This window comes from Oncorhynchus masou, unplaced genomic scaffold (genome assembly GCF_036934945.1).
Source record: "Oncorhynchus masou masou isolate Uvic2021 unplaced genomic scaffold, UVic_Omas_1.1 unplaced_scaffold_814, whole genome shotgun sequence".
Lineage (NCBI taxonomy): Eukaryota > Metazoa > Chordata > Actinopteri > Salmoniformes > Salmonidae > Oncorhynchus > Oncorhynchus masou.
The window spans coordinates 98,037-112,749 of NW_027014614.1; the positions used below are offsets into that span (position 1 = coordinate 98,037).

Here is a 14,713-nt window from a genome sequence, read left to right on the forward strand (position 1 = left end):
GAGCAGAGAACAGAGAGAACTCTGTTGCTATAGTGACCCTGCATCACAACACTGTTGCTATAGTGACCCTGCATCACAACACTGTTGCTATAGTGACCCTGCATCACAACACTATGTTGCTATAGTAACCATGCATCACAACACTCTGTTGTACTAATTGTACAATTTGTTTAATTATATTCCACATATTTAATTGTTTTGTATTTCATTTCATATTTGTTTCATGTTTCAACCAGTCGCAGGTTAAACATCAACCTGACAGAGGAAACGTAAAATCAATAAACAAACTGTTTTCACAAGTAACAAGCCTTTTCTTGTTTCAAGTGTGTTTTATTATGAAAAGTACAATATATCCTTGTATACTTGTACAACTATGGAGCGTATGTCCATATATAATTGTATATAATTGTACAATTTGTTATTCAACATAAAATACATGTTATTGTAAGAGGTCCTGGGTCAAGGTCACAATTTTAGGAAGAAGAGTGTGTGTGTTTGTCCAGTGTGTGTGTGTGTGTGTTTTTGTCCAGTATGTGTGTGTGTGTTTGTGAGTCCAGTGTGTGTGTTTGTCCAGCATGTGTGTGTTTGTCCAGTGTGTGTGTGTGTGTGTGTGTGTGTGTTCAGTGTGTGTGTGTGTGTGTGTGTGTCTAGTGTGTGTGTGTCTAGTGTGTGTGTGTGTGTGTGTGTGTCTAGCGTGTGTGTGTCTAGCGTGTGTGTGTGTGTTCAGTGTGTCTAGTGTGTGTGTGTCTAGTGTGTGTGTGTGTGTTCAGTGTGTCTAGTGTGTGTGTGTTCAGTGTGTCTAGTGTGTGTGTGTGTGTGTGTGTGTCTAGTGTGTGTGTGTGTGTGTGTGTGTGTCTAGTGTGTGTGTGTGTGTGTGTGTCTAGTGTGTGTGTGTGTGTGTGTGTCCAGTGTCTGTGTGTGTCTAGTGTGTGTGTGTGTTCAGTGTGTGTGTGTGTCTAGTGTGTGTGTGTGTGTGTGTGTTCAGTGTGTGTGTGTGTGTTCAGTGTGTGTGGGTGTGTGTGTCCAGTGTGTGTGTGTGTGTTCAGTGTGTGTGTGTTTGTGTAAAGTGTGTGTGTGTGTGTGTCTAGTGTGTGTGTGTGTTCAGTGTGTGTGTGTCTGTGTTTGTGTGCTTGTCCAGTGTGTGTGTGTGTGTCCAGTGTGTGTGTGTTTGTGTCCAGTGTGTGTGTGTGTGTGTGTGTGGGTCTGTGTTTGTGTGTTTGTCCAGTGTGTGTGTGTGTCCAATTGTGCGTGTGTGTGTCTTTGCCCAGTGTGTGTGTGTTCAGTGTGTGTGTGTTCAGTGTGTATGTGTTTGTCCAGTGTGTGTGTGTCTGTCCACTGTGTGTGTGTCTCTATCCAGTGTGTGTGTGCGTGTCTGTCCAGTGTGTGTGTGTGTGTGTCTGTCCAGTGTGTGCGTGTGTCTGTCCAGTGTGTCTGTCCAGTGTGTGTGTGTGTGTGTGTCTAGCGTGTGTGTGTTTGTTTGTGTCTAGTTTGTGTGATTGTCCAGTTGGTGTGTGTGTGTCTAGCTTGTGTGTGTTTGTTTGTGTCCAGTGTGTGTGTTTGTCCAGTGTGTGTGTGTGTGTGTGTGTTTTTGTCCAGTGTGTGTGTGTGTGTTTGTGAGTCCAGTGTGTGTGTTTGTCCAGCATGTGTGTGTTTGTCCAGGGTGTGTGTGTGTGTGTGTTCAGTGTGTGTGTGTGTTCAGTGTGTGTGTGTGTGTGTGTGTGTTCAGTGTGTGTGTGTGTTCAGTGTGTGTGTGTGTGTGTGTGTGTCCAGTGTGTGTGTTTGTCCAGTATGTGTGTGTGTGTTTGTGAGACCAGTGTGTGTGTTTGTCCAGCATGTGTGTGTTTGTCCAGCGTGTGTGTGTGTGTGTGTGTGTGTTCAGTGTGTGTGTGTGTGTCAAGTGTGTGTGTGTGTGTGTTCAGTGTGTGTGTGTGTGTCAAGTGTGTGTGTGTGTTCAGTGTGTGTGTGTGTTCAGTGTGTGTGTGTTCAGTGTGTGTGTGTGTGTGTGTGTGTGTCCAATTGTGTGTGTGTGTGTCTCTGCCCAGTGTGTGTGTGTGTGTGTGTTCAGTGTGTGTGTGTGTGTGTGTGTGTGTGTGTGTTCAGTGTCTGTGTGTGTCTAGTGTGTGTGTGTGTGTGTGTGTGTGTTCAGTGTGTGTGTGTGTTCAGTATGTGTGTGTGTGTGTTCAGTGTGTGTGTGTGTGTCCAGTGTGTGTGTGTGTGTGTGTCCAATTGTGTGTGTGTGTGTCTCTGCCCAGTGTGTGTGTGTTCAGTGTGTGTGTGTTTGTGTCCAGTGTGTGTGTGTGTGTGTGTTCAGTGTGTGTGTGTGTCTAGTGTGTGTGTGTGTGTGTTCAGTGTGTGTGTGTGTGTGTGTGTCTAGTGTGTGTGTGTGTGTTCAGTGTGTGTGTGTGTGTCTAGTGTGTGTGTGTGTTCAGTGTGTGTGTGTGTGTGTGTGTTCAGTGTGTGTGTGTGTGTTCAGTGTGTGTGTGTCTAGTGTGTGTGTGTGTGTGTTCAGTGTGTGTGTGTCTAGTGTGTGTGTGTGTGTGTTCAGTGTGTGTGTGTGTCTAGTGTGTGTGTGTGTTCAGTGTGTGTGTGTGTGTGTGTTCAGTGTGTGTGTGTGTGTGTGTGTGTGTGTGTCCAGTGTGTGTGTGTGTGTCCAATTGTGTGTGTGTGGTGCCCAGTGTGTGTGTGTGTGTGTGTTCAGTGTGTGTGTGTGTGTGTGTGTTCAGTGTCTGTGTGTGTCTAGTGTGTGTGTGTGTGTGTGTGTGTGTCCAGTGTGTGTGTGTGTGTCCAATTGTGTGTGTGTGTGTCTCTGCCCAGTGTGTGTGTGTGTGTGTGTCCAGTGTGTGTGTGTGTGTGTGTGTCTCTGCCAAGTGTGTGTGTGTTCAGTGTGTGTGTGTTTGTGTCCAGTGTGTGTGTGTGTGTGTCCAGTGTGTGTGTGTGTGTGTGTCCAGTGTGTGTGTGTGTGTGTGTGTTTGTGTCCAGTGTGTGTGTGTGTGTGTCTAGCGTGTGTGTGTTTTCAGTGTGTGTGTGTCTGTGTTTGTGTGCTTGTCCAGTGTGTGTGTGTGTGTGTGTGTCTAGCATGTGTGTCTTTGCCCAGTGTGTGTGTGTTCAGTGTGTGTGTTTGTGTCCAGTGTGTGTGTGTGTGTGTGTGTCTTTGCCCAGTGTGTGTGTGTGTTCAGTGTGTGTGTGTTCAGTGTGTGTTTGTCCAGTGTGTGTGTTTGTCCAGTGTGTGTGTGTGTCCAATTGTGTGTGTGTGTGTGTGTCTTTGCCCAGTGTGTGTGTGTTCAGTGTGTGTGTGTTCAGTGTGTGTTTGTCCAGTGTGTGTGTTTGTCCAGTGTGTGTGTGTTCAGTGTGTGTGTGTTCAGTGTGTGTTTGTCCAGTGTGTGTGTTTGTCCAGTGTGTGTGTGTGTCCAATTGTGTGTGTGTGTGTCCAATTGTGTGTGTGTGTGTGTGTGTGTCTTTGCCCAGTGTGTGTGTGTGTTCAGTGTGTGTGTGTTCAGTGTGTGTTTGTCCAGTGTGTGTGTTTGTCCAGTGTGTGTGTGTGTCCAATTGTGTGTGTGTGTGTGTGTGTGTGTGTGTGTGTGTGTGTGTCTGTCCAGTGTGTGTGTGTGTGTCTGTCCAGTGTGTGTGTGTGTGTGTCTGTCCAGTGTGTGTGTGTGTGTGTGTGTCTAGCGTGTGTGTGTTTGTTTGTGTCTAGTGTGTGTGTTTGTGTGTTTGTCCAGTGTGTGTGTGTGTGTGTGTGTGTGTGTGTGTGTTTGTCCAGTGTGTGTGTGTGTGTGTGTCTGTCCAGTGTGTGTTCAGTGTGTGTGTTCAGTGTGTGTGTGTTTGTCCAGTGTGTGTGTGTTTGTCCAGTGTGTGTGTGTGTTCAGGGTGTGTGTGTCGGTCCAGTGTGTGTGTGTGTGTGTGTGTGTGTGAGTGAGTCCAGTGTGTGTTCAGGGTGTGTGTGTGTGTGAGTGAGTCCAGTGTGTGTGTGTGAGTGCAGTGTGTGTGTGAGTCCAGTGTTTGTGTGTGTGTGTGTGTGTGTCTTTGTGAGTCCAGTGTGTGTGTGTGAGTCCAGTGTGTGTTCAGTGTGTGTGTCCAGTGTGTGTGTTCAGTGTGTGTGTTTGTCCAGCCTGTGTGTGTCCAATTGTGTGTGTGTGTGTGTGTGTGTTTGTCCAGTGTGTGTGTGTGTGTCTTTGCCCAGTGTGTGTGTGTCTTTGCCCAGTGTGTGTGTTTGTCCAGTGTGTGTGTGCAATGTGAGTGTGCGTCCAGTGTGTGTGTGTTTCCAGTGTGTGTTTATGTGTGTGTGTTCAGGGTGTGTGTGTCGGTCCAGTGTGTGTGTGTGTGTGTGAGTCCAGTGTGTGTTCAGGGTGTGTGTGAGTCCAGTGTGTGTGAGTGAGTGTGTGTGTGTGTGTGTGTGTGAGTCCAGTGTGAGTCCAGTGTGTGTGGGTGTGTGTGTGTGTGTGTGAGTCCAGTGTGTGTGGGCGTGTGTGAGTCCAGTGTGTGTGTGTGTGTGTGTGAGTCCAGTGTGTGTGTGTGTGTTTTTGTCCAGTATGTGTGTGTGTGTTCGTGAGTCCAGTGTGTGTTTTTGTCCAGTATGTGTGTGTGTGTTCGTGAGTCCAGTGTGTGTGTGTGTGTTTTTGTCCAGTATGTGTGTGTGTGTTCGTGAGTCGAGTGTGTGTGTGTGTTTTTGTCCAGTATGTGTGTGTGTGTGTGTGTGTTTTTGTCCAGTATGTGTGTGTGTGTTCGTGAGTCCAGTATGTGTGTGTGTGTTCGTGAGTCCAGTGTGTGTATGTGTGTGTCAGGTTATTATTTCAGGGACACTGAGGAGTCACCTTCACCCCAAACCCTAAACCCTGGATAGAGGGGCTCAGTGAATGTGGAGGTGAATGTGATCAGGTGGGTCAGTGTGTCAGAGGAGGCTCTATAGAAGGACAGAGTGCCGGCTGGCCTGTCCAGATACACTCCTACTCTGTGGGAGCTGGAGGGGCGGACGTCTATGGTAGAGGGATAATGATTGTGACAGGCAGAGTAACTGTGGTCAGAGCAGAACAGAGTCCAGGACTTGTCATTGTATCCAAGCCAACAGTCATTAACCCTTCCTCTCCTGTTGATTCCTTTATATGTCACTCCTATATCAGCCCCTCCCCCACTCCACTCTACCTCCCAGTAGCAGCGCCCAGTCAGACCCTCTCTACACAGCACCTGTCCACAGACCTCAAATCTCTCTGGGTGATCAGGATACGGCTGCTCCTCTGTCCTCCATGTCACCTTTCTGTTCTCCTCAGACAGAGAGAGGAGTCTGTTTACTGTGTTTGGGTCCAGTGTGAGATCACAGACATCTGATGGATGAAACCAGACACAATATTAGAAATCATCATCATTCACATTAGAATGTTAACTCACTTTTCACTAATTCATTTAATGTAGATGTTTCTAGGTATCAAAAGGAGAAGTTAAGGTAACTTGAGACTTGTTGAATGATCATATGTTATACTGTATGGTAATATAAAACACACTTATTCCCATTAATTACACACACACACACACACACACACTCAAAGCAACTCTTTGTAAACGTTGGTGTCTCTGATTTCTGCTTCTGTAGAACTACAGCTGATATTTAATATGACCAAGTCAGTAATGATGATGGTCTTTGACTTAACTTGAATTAAGACTTATTCTTAGTCATATTCTTCACAGCGGTCAACACTCACATTTTCTAAGTCCAGGTTTCATTCTGTTCTCTCCACCATGTTCCACACTGTAGCGGTAAGCAGAAGAACAGACAGTCATTGAGGGATACACCTGAACTCACACACACACACACACACACACACACACACACACACACACACACACACACACACACACACACACACACACAGTCAGTAACTTTGTCCAATAACGTTATATAACGTTGTCCAAGTGGTGGTCAGAATGTTTGTCTCAACTAGCCTGATAAGTCAAACATGTCTGATATGAACATTGACATAAACCCTCTACATACTTGAGTTTCTCCAGTCTGCAGTGTGGATCCTCCAGTCCAGCAGAGAGCAGTCTGACTCCTGAGTCTCCTGGGTGATTGTAGCTCAGGTCCAGCTCTCTCAGGTGTGAGGGGTTTGACCTCAGAGCTGAGACCAGAGAAGCACAGCCTTCCTCTGTGACTAGACAGCCTGACAGCCTGCAAAGAGTCAAGTCAAATTAAAATCACACTGATATTCACTTTTTCCATATTCATGTCAAACCCTGATCTGTTTCACCTGTCCAGGGATATATACACCATCATTATTATTATTATATCCCTGGTGTATATATCCCTGGTGTATATATCCCTGTGTATATATCCCTGGTGTATATATCCCTGGTGTATATATCCCTGTGTTTCCCTGGTGTATATATCCCTGGTGTATATATCCCTGGTGTATATATCCCTGGTGTATATATATCCCTGGTGTATATATATCCCTGGTGTATATATCCCTGGTGTATTTATCCCTGGTGTATATATCCCTGGTGTATATATCCCTAGTGTATATATCCCTGGTGTATATATCCCTGGTGTATATATCCCTGGTGTATATGTCACTGGTGTATATGTCCCTGGTGTATATATCCCTGTGTTTCCCTGGTGTATATATCCCTGGTGTATATATCCCTGGTGTATATATCCCTGGTGTATATATCCCTGTGTTTCCCTGATGTATATATCCCTGGTGTATATATCCCTGGTGAATATATCCCTGGTGAATATATCCCTGGTGTATATATCCCTGGTGTATATATCCCTGTGTTTCCCTGGTGTATATATCCCTGGTGTATTTATCCCTGTGTTTCCCTGGTGTATATATCCCTGGTGTATATATCCCTGGTGTACATATCCCTGGTGTATATATCCCTGGTGTATATATCCCTGGTGTATATATCCCTGGTGTATATATCCCTGGTGTACATATCCCTGGTGTATATATCCCTGGTGTATATATCCCTGGTGTATATATCCCTGTGTTTCCCTGGTGTATATATCCCTGGTGTATATATCCCTGGTGTATATATCCCTGTGTTTCCCTGGTTTATATATCCCTGGTGTATATATCCCTGGTGTATATATCCCTGTGTTCCCTGCTGTATATATCCCTGTGTTTCCCTGGTGTATTTATCCCTGTGTTTCCCTGGTGTATATATCCCTGTGTTTCCCTGGTGTATATATTCCTGGTGTACATATCCCTGGTGTATATATCCCTGTGTTTCCCTGGTGTATATATCCCTGGTGTATATATCCCTGTGTTTCCCTGGTGTATATATCCCTGGTGTATATATCCCTGGTGTATATATCCCTGTGTTTCACTGGTGTATATGTCCCTGGTGTATATATCCCTGTGTTTCCCTGATGTATATATCCCTGTGTTTCCCTGATGTATATATCCCTGTGTTTCCCTGATGTATATATCCCTGTGTTTCACGGGTGTATATATTCCTGGTGTATATATCCCTGGTGTATTTATCCCTGGTGTATATATCCCTGGTGTATATATCCCTGGTGTACATATCCCTGGTGTATATATCCCTGGTGTATATATCCCTGGTGTACATATCCCCGTGTTTCCCTGGTGTATATATCCCTGTGTTTCCCTGATGTATATATCCCTGGTGTATATATCCCTGTGTTTCCCTGATGTATATATCCCTGGTGTATATATCCCTGGTGTATATATCCATGTGTTTCCCTGGTGTATATATCCCTGGTGTATATATCCCTGGTGTATATATCTCTGTGTTTCCCTGATGTATATATCCCTGGTGTATATATCCCTGATGTATATATCCCTGTGTTTCCCTGATGTATATATCCCTGGTGTATATATCCCTGTGTTTCCCTGATGTATATATCCCTGGTGTATATATCCCTGTGTTCCCCTGGTGTATATATCCCTGTGTTTCCCTGGTGTATATATCCCTGTGTTTCCCTGGTGTATATATCCCTGTGTTTCCTTGGTGTATATATCCCTGGTGTATATATCACTGTGTTTCCCTGGTGTATATATCCCTGTGTTTCCCTGATGTATATATCCCTGGTGTATATATCCCTGTGTTTCCCTGATGTATATATCCCTGGTGTATATATCCCTGTGTTCCCCTGGTGTATATATCCCTGTGTTTCCCTGGTGTATATATCCCTGGTGTATATATCCCTGGTGTATATGTCCCTGGTGTATATATCCCTGGTGTATATATCCCTGGTGTATATATCCCTGGTGTATATATCCCTGTGTTTCCCTGGTGGATATATCCCTGGTGTATATATCCCTGGTGTATATATCCCTGTGTTTCCCTGGTGTATATATCCCTGGTGTATATATCCCTGGTGTATATATCCCTGGTGTATATATCCCTGGTGTATATATCCCTGTGTTTCCCTGGTGTATATATCCCTGGTGTATATATCCCTGTGTTTCCCTGGTGTATATATCCCTGGTGTATATATCCCTGGTGTATGTATTCCTGGTGTATACATCCCTGGTGTATATATCCCTGTGTTTCCCTGGTGTATATATCCCTGGTGTATATATCCCTGGTGTATATATCCCTGTGTTTCCCTGGTGTATATATCCCTGTGTTCCCCTGGTGTATATATCCCTGTGTTTCCCTGGTGTATATATCCCTGGTGTATATATCCCTGGTGTATATGTCCCTGGTGTATATATCCCTGGTGTATATATCCCTGGTGTATATATCCCTGTGTTTCCCTGGTGTATATATCCCTGGTGTATATATCCCTGGTGTATATATCCCTGGTGTATATATCCCTGTGTTTCCCTGGTGTATATATCCCTGGTGTATATATCCCTGGTGTATATATTCCTGGTGTATACATCCCTGGTGTATATATCCCTGTGTTTCCCTGGTGTATATATCCCTGGTGTATATATCCCTGGTGTATATATCCCTGGTGTACATATCCCTGGTGTATATATCCCTGGTGTATATATCCCTGGTGTATATATCCCTGTGTTTCCCTGGTGTATATATCCCTGGTGTATATATCCCTGTTTCCCTGGTGTATATATCCCTGGTGTATATATTCCTGGTGTATACATCCCTGGTGTATATATTCCTGGTGTATATATCCCTGGTGTATATATCCCTGTTTCCCTGGTGTATATATTCCTGGTGTATATATCCCTGGTGTATATATCCCTGTTTCCCTGGTGTATATATCCCTGGTGTATATATTCCTGGTGTATATATCCCTGGTGTATATATCCCTGGTGTATATATTCCTGGTGTATACATCCCTGGTGTATATATCCCTGTGTTTCCCTGGTGTATATATCCCTGGTGTATATATCCCTGGTGTATATATCCCTGGTGTACATATCCCTGGTGTACATATCCCTGGTGTATATATCCCTGGTGTATATATCCCTGTGTTCCCCTGGTGTATATATCCCTGTGTTTCCCTGGTGTATATATCCCTGGTGTATATATCCCTGGTGTATATATCCCTGGTGTACATTTCCCTGGTGTACATATCCCTGGTGTATATATCCCTGGTGTACATATCCCTGGTGTATATATCCCTGGTGTATATATCCCTGGTGTATTTATCCCTGTGTTTCCTGGAGTATATATCCCTGTGTTTCCCTGGTGTATATATCCCTGTGTTTCCCTGGTGTATATATCCCTGTGTTCCCCTGGTGTATATATCCCTGTGTTTCCCTGGTGTATTTATCCCTGTGTTTCCTGTTTCTCTGTACCAGTTTGTCTTGTATGTTTATCAAGTCAACCAGTGTTTTTCTCTACTCCTGCTTCTATTTGTTCCTCCCGGTTTTTGTTCCTTGCCTGTTTTCTGGACTGTACCCGCCTGCCTGACCTCTAGCCTGCCTGACCATTCTGCCTGTCCTGACCTCTCGTCTGCCTGACCTCTCGTCTGCTTGACCATTCTGCCTGTCCTGACCTCTCGTCTGCTTGACCATTCTGCCTGTCCTGACCTCTAGTCTGCCTGACCATTCTGCCTGTCCTGACCTCTCTTCTGCCTGACCATTCTGCCTGTCCTGACCTCTCGTCTGCCTGACCATTCTGCCTGTCCTGACCTCTCGTCTGCCTGACCATTCTGCCTGTCCTGACCTCTCGTCTGCCTGACCTCTCGTCTGCTTGACCATTCTGCCTGTCCTGACCTCTCGTCTGCTTGACCATTCTGCCTGTCCTGACCTCTAGTCTGCCTGACCATTCTGCCTGTCCTGACCTCTCTTCTGCCTGACCATTCTGCCTGTCCTGACCTCTCGTCTGCCTGACCATTCTGCCTGTCCTGACCTCTCGTCTGCCTGACCATTCTGCCTGTCCTGACCTCTCTTCTGCCTGACCATTCTGCCTGTCCTGACCTCTCGTCTGCTTGACCATTCTGCCTGCCTGACCTCTAGTCTGCTTGACCATTCTGCCTGTCCTGACCTCTCGTCTGCCTGACCATTCTGCCTGCCTGACCTCTAGTCTGCTTGACCATTCTGCCTGTCCTGACCTCTCGTCTGCCTGACCATTCTGCCTGTCCTGACCTCTCGTCTGCCTGACCATTCTGCCTGCCTGACCTCTAGTCTGCTTGACCATTCTGCCTGTCCTGACCTCTAGCCTGCCTGACCATTCTGCCTGTCCTGACCTCTTCTGCCTGTCCTGACCTCTAGTCTGCCTGACCATTCTGCCTGTCCTGACCTCTTCTGCCTGTCCTGACCTCTAGTCTGCCTGACCATTCTGCCTGTCCTGACCTCTCGTCTGCCTGACCATTCTGCCTGTCCTGACCTCTAGTCTGCCTTACCATTCTGCCTGTCCTGACCTCTAGCCTGCCTGACCACTCTGCCCGTCCTGACCTCTCTTCTGCCTGACCATTCTGCCTGTCCTGACCTCTCCTGCCTGTCCTGACCATTCTGCCTGTCCTGACCTCTAGTCTGCCTGACCATTCTGCCTGTCTTGACTTCTAGCCTGCCTGACCATTCTGCCTTTCCTGACCTCTAGCCTGTCTGACCAGTCTGCCTGTCCTGACCTCTAGTCTGCCTGACCAGTCTGCTTGTCCTGACCTCTAGCCTGCCTGACCATTCTGCCTGTCCTGACCTCTTCTGCCTGTCCTGACCTCTAGTCTGTCTGACCAGTCTGCCTGTCCTGACCCCTAGCCTGCCTGACCAGTCTGCCTGTCCTGACCAGTCTGCCTGTCCTGACCTCTAGTCTGCCTGACCAGTCTGTCTGTCCTAACCTCTCGTCTGTCCTGACCTCTAGTCTGCCTGACCAGTCTGCCTGTCCTGTCCAGTCTACCTGTCCTGACCAGTCTGCCTGTCTTGACCTCTAGTCTGCCTGTCCTGTCCAGTCTACCTGTCCTGACCTCTACTCTGTCTGACCAGTCTGCCTGTCCTGTCCAGTCTGTCTGTCCTGACCTCTAGTCTATCTGACCTCTAGTCTACCTGTCCTGTCCAGTCTACCTGTCCTGACCTCTAGTCTGCCTGACCAGTCTGCCTGTCCTGTCCAGTCTGTCTGTCCTGACCTCTAGTCTGTCTGCCACTCTGTGCCTCCTGGACTCTGATCTGGTTATGACCTTTGGCCTGTCCACATCTGCCTCCCGTGCCATCTTCTACAGGAATACTGACCTCAGAGTCTCCAGTTTACAGTGGGGATTCCCCAGTCCAGCAGAGAGCAGCTTCACTCCTGAATCCTTCAGGTCATTGTTACTCAGGTCCAGCTCTCTCAGGTGTGAAGGGTTTGACCTCAGAGCTGAGACCAGAGAAGCACAGCCTTCCTCTGTAACTAGACAGCCTGACAGCCTGCAAAGAGTCAAATCATATTAAAATCACAATGATATTCTTTGGTGGTGAAAATCGTGGCAGTATATTTTTTCAACATATTCACATATATCAGTGTCCTGAAACCTGCCATATCTATTCATAAATGAATGTATCATTATTATAAATGACGAATGATCAAAGTATTTCCTGCAGATGTCACGCCCTGACCTTAGTTAACTTTGTTTTCTTTATTATTTTAGTTAGGTCAGGGTGTGACGAGGGCTTGTTTAGTTTTTGTACATCTATGGGTTTGTCTTGTCTAGGTGTTTATATGTCTATGGTTGCCTGGATTGGTTCTCAATCAGAGGCAGCTGTTTATCGTTGTCTCTGATTGGGAACCATATTTCTTGGTTTATTTGTGGGTTGTTATTCTATGTTTAGTTGCCTGTTCTGCCATATCATTTGTGATAGAAACATTCTTAGGTGGTGAAAATCGTGGCAGTATATGTTTTTTACATTTTCAAATATAAAAAATATTCAGATATATCTGTGTCCTGAAACCTGCCATATCTATTTATAAATGAATGTTTAATTATTAGAAATAACAAATGATCAAAGTATAGCCTGCAGATAGAAAAATGTATCGTACAAATATTTGAGTAGACTGACCAGACCAGTTTAAAAAGCAGTATCAGTCAAAAAACAGACAGTGAGGAATCAGATTTAGATTGTATTGAGTATACAGTCCACACCATATCTATTTAGACAGTGAGGTATCAGATTTAGATTGTATTGAGTATACAGTCCACACCATATCTATTTAGACAGTGAGGTATCAGATTTAGATTGTATTGAGTATACAGTCCACACCATATCTATTTAGACAGTGAGGAATCAGATTTAGATTGTATTGAGTATACAGTCCACACCATATATATTTAGACAGTGAAGCTAACATTTTAAATGTGTCTCTATACTCCAATATTTTGGATTTCAGATCAAATGTTTCATATAAGGTGACAGTATATAATGTCACCTTTTATTTGAGGATATTTTAATACATATCTGTTTCAACGTTTAGAAAAATTAAAGCATTTTATGTATCTAGTCCCCCCATTTGAAGAAGTCATAAGTATTCTGACACTTAAAGTGTATTAAATTAGTCAAAAGTATATCTGGTCCCATATTCCTCGAACACAATGACAACATCAAGCCTGTGACGCCTAGACTGAGAAAGATCATGAATGAATCATAAATAATAATGAGTGAGAAAGTTACAGAGACTACAACAAAACATACTAACCTCTCAACATTACCAATAACAGAGGCTACAACAAAACATGCTAACCTCTCACCATTACCAATAACAGAGGATACAGCAAAACATGTTAACCTCTCACCATTACCAATAACAGAGACGACAACAAAACATGCTAACCTCTCACCATTACCAATAACAGAGGCTACAACAAAACATGATAACCTCTCACCATCACCAATAACAGAGGCTACAACAAAACATGATAACCTCTCACCATTACCAATAACAGAGGCTACAACAAAACATGTTAACCTCTCACCACATTACCAATAACAGAGGCTACAACAAAACATGCTAACCTCTCACCATTACCAATAACAGAGGCTACAACAAAACATGCTAACCTCTCACCATTACCAATAACAGAGGCTACAACAAAACATGATAACCTCTCACCATCACCAATAACAGAGGCTACAACAAAACATGCTAACCTCTCACCATTACCAATAACAGAGGCTACAACAAAACATGCTAACCTCTCACCATTACCAATAACAGAGGCTACAACAAAACATGATAACCTCTCACCATTACCAATAACAGAGGCTACAACAAAACATGATAACCTCTCACCATCACCAATAACAGAGGCTACAACAAAACATGCTAACCTCTCACCATTACCAATAACAGAGGCTACAACAAAACATGCTAACCTCTCACCATTACCAATAACAGAGGCTCCAACAAAACATGATAACCTCTCACCATCACCAATAACAGAGGCTACAACAAAACATGCTAACCTCTCACCATTACCAATAACAGAGGCTACAACAAAACATGATAACCTCTCACCATCACCAATAACAGAGGCTACAACAAAACATGATAACCTCTCACCATTACCAATAACAGAGGCTACAACAAAACATGCTAACCTCTCACCATTACCAATATCAGAGGATACAACAAAACATGCTAACCTCTCACTATTACCAATAACAGAGGCTACAACAAAACATGATAATCTCTCACCATTACCAATAACAGAGGCCACAACAAAACATGCTAACCCTCTCACCTTTAACCTCAACTGTCACCTAATTAAACATTGTATCTCAAATCCAAAATGCTGGAGAATAGCGCCAAAAATTAAAACTGTAAGCTTCACTGTCCAAACACATATGGTGTGGACTATGTGTGACTGGTAAACACGTGGATCTGGTGAACAGTTATCACTTGTTGACCAACTACAGGAATACTGACCTCAGAGTCTCCAGTTTACAGTGGGGATTCCCCAGTCCAGCAGAGAGCAGCTTCACTCCTGAATCCTTCAGGTCGTTGATACTCAGGTCCAGCTCTCTCAGGTGTGAGGGGTTTGACTCCAGAGCTGAGACCAGAGAAGCACAGCCTTCCTCTGTGACTCCACAGCCTGACAGCCTGACAAAGAGATCATCATGACTTCACAAACACACTGTTCATTTAACACCAGTAGTGTAGAAGGACAGTGGCAGATGCATTTGGTTAATTATCCAAAACAACATATAGATTCATTTTCCATCTCCTAGAATTGTGTGGTCATTTTGTTATAATAATGTGAAAATCAATGCATTTATTCAATATGTTTTTCAATATAAAATTATAATCAAATTATAATACATATTTTTCTCTAAACTGAATATTTCTTCCTGATGATGAGTTCTTAAAT

At 44.6% G+C, this 14,713-nt stretch overlaps 1 protein-coding gene across 1 annotated transcript in view; it reads right to left on the reverse strand.

The window, feature by feature from the left end:
- Positions 1 to 309: 309 nt before the first annotated feature.
- LOC135537552 (NLR family CARD domain-containing protein 3-like) overlaps positions 310 to 14,713 on the reverse strand; it is a 34,877-nt gene continuing 20,473 nt past the window's right edge. Inside the window, exons 9-13 of the mRNA XM_064963687.1 lie at positions 14,272 to 14,445; positions 11,604 to 11,777; positions 5,987 to 6,160; positions 5,694 to 5,740; positions 310 to 5,318 (exon numbers count right to left, since the gene is read on the reverse strand). Of these exons, the coding sequence (XP_064819759.1) occupies positions 4,786 to 5,318; positions 5,694 to 5,740; positions 5,987 to 6,160; positions 11,604 to 11,777; positions 14,272 to 14,445 (1,102 nt within the window). The 3' untranslated portion in view covers positions 310 to 4,785. The remainder of the gene's footprint in view (positions 5,319 to 5,693; positions 5,741 to 5,986; positions 6,161 to 11,603; positions 11,778 to 14,271; positions 14,446 to 14,713) is intronic.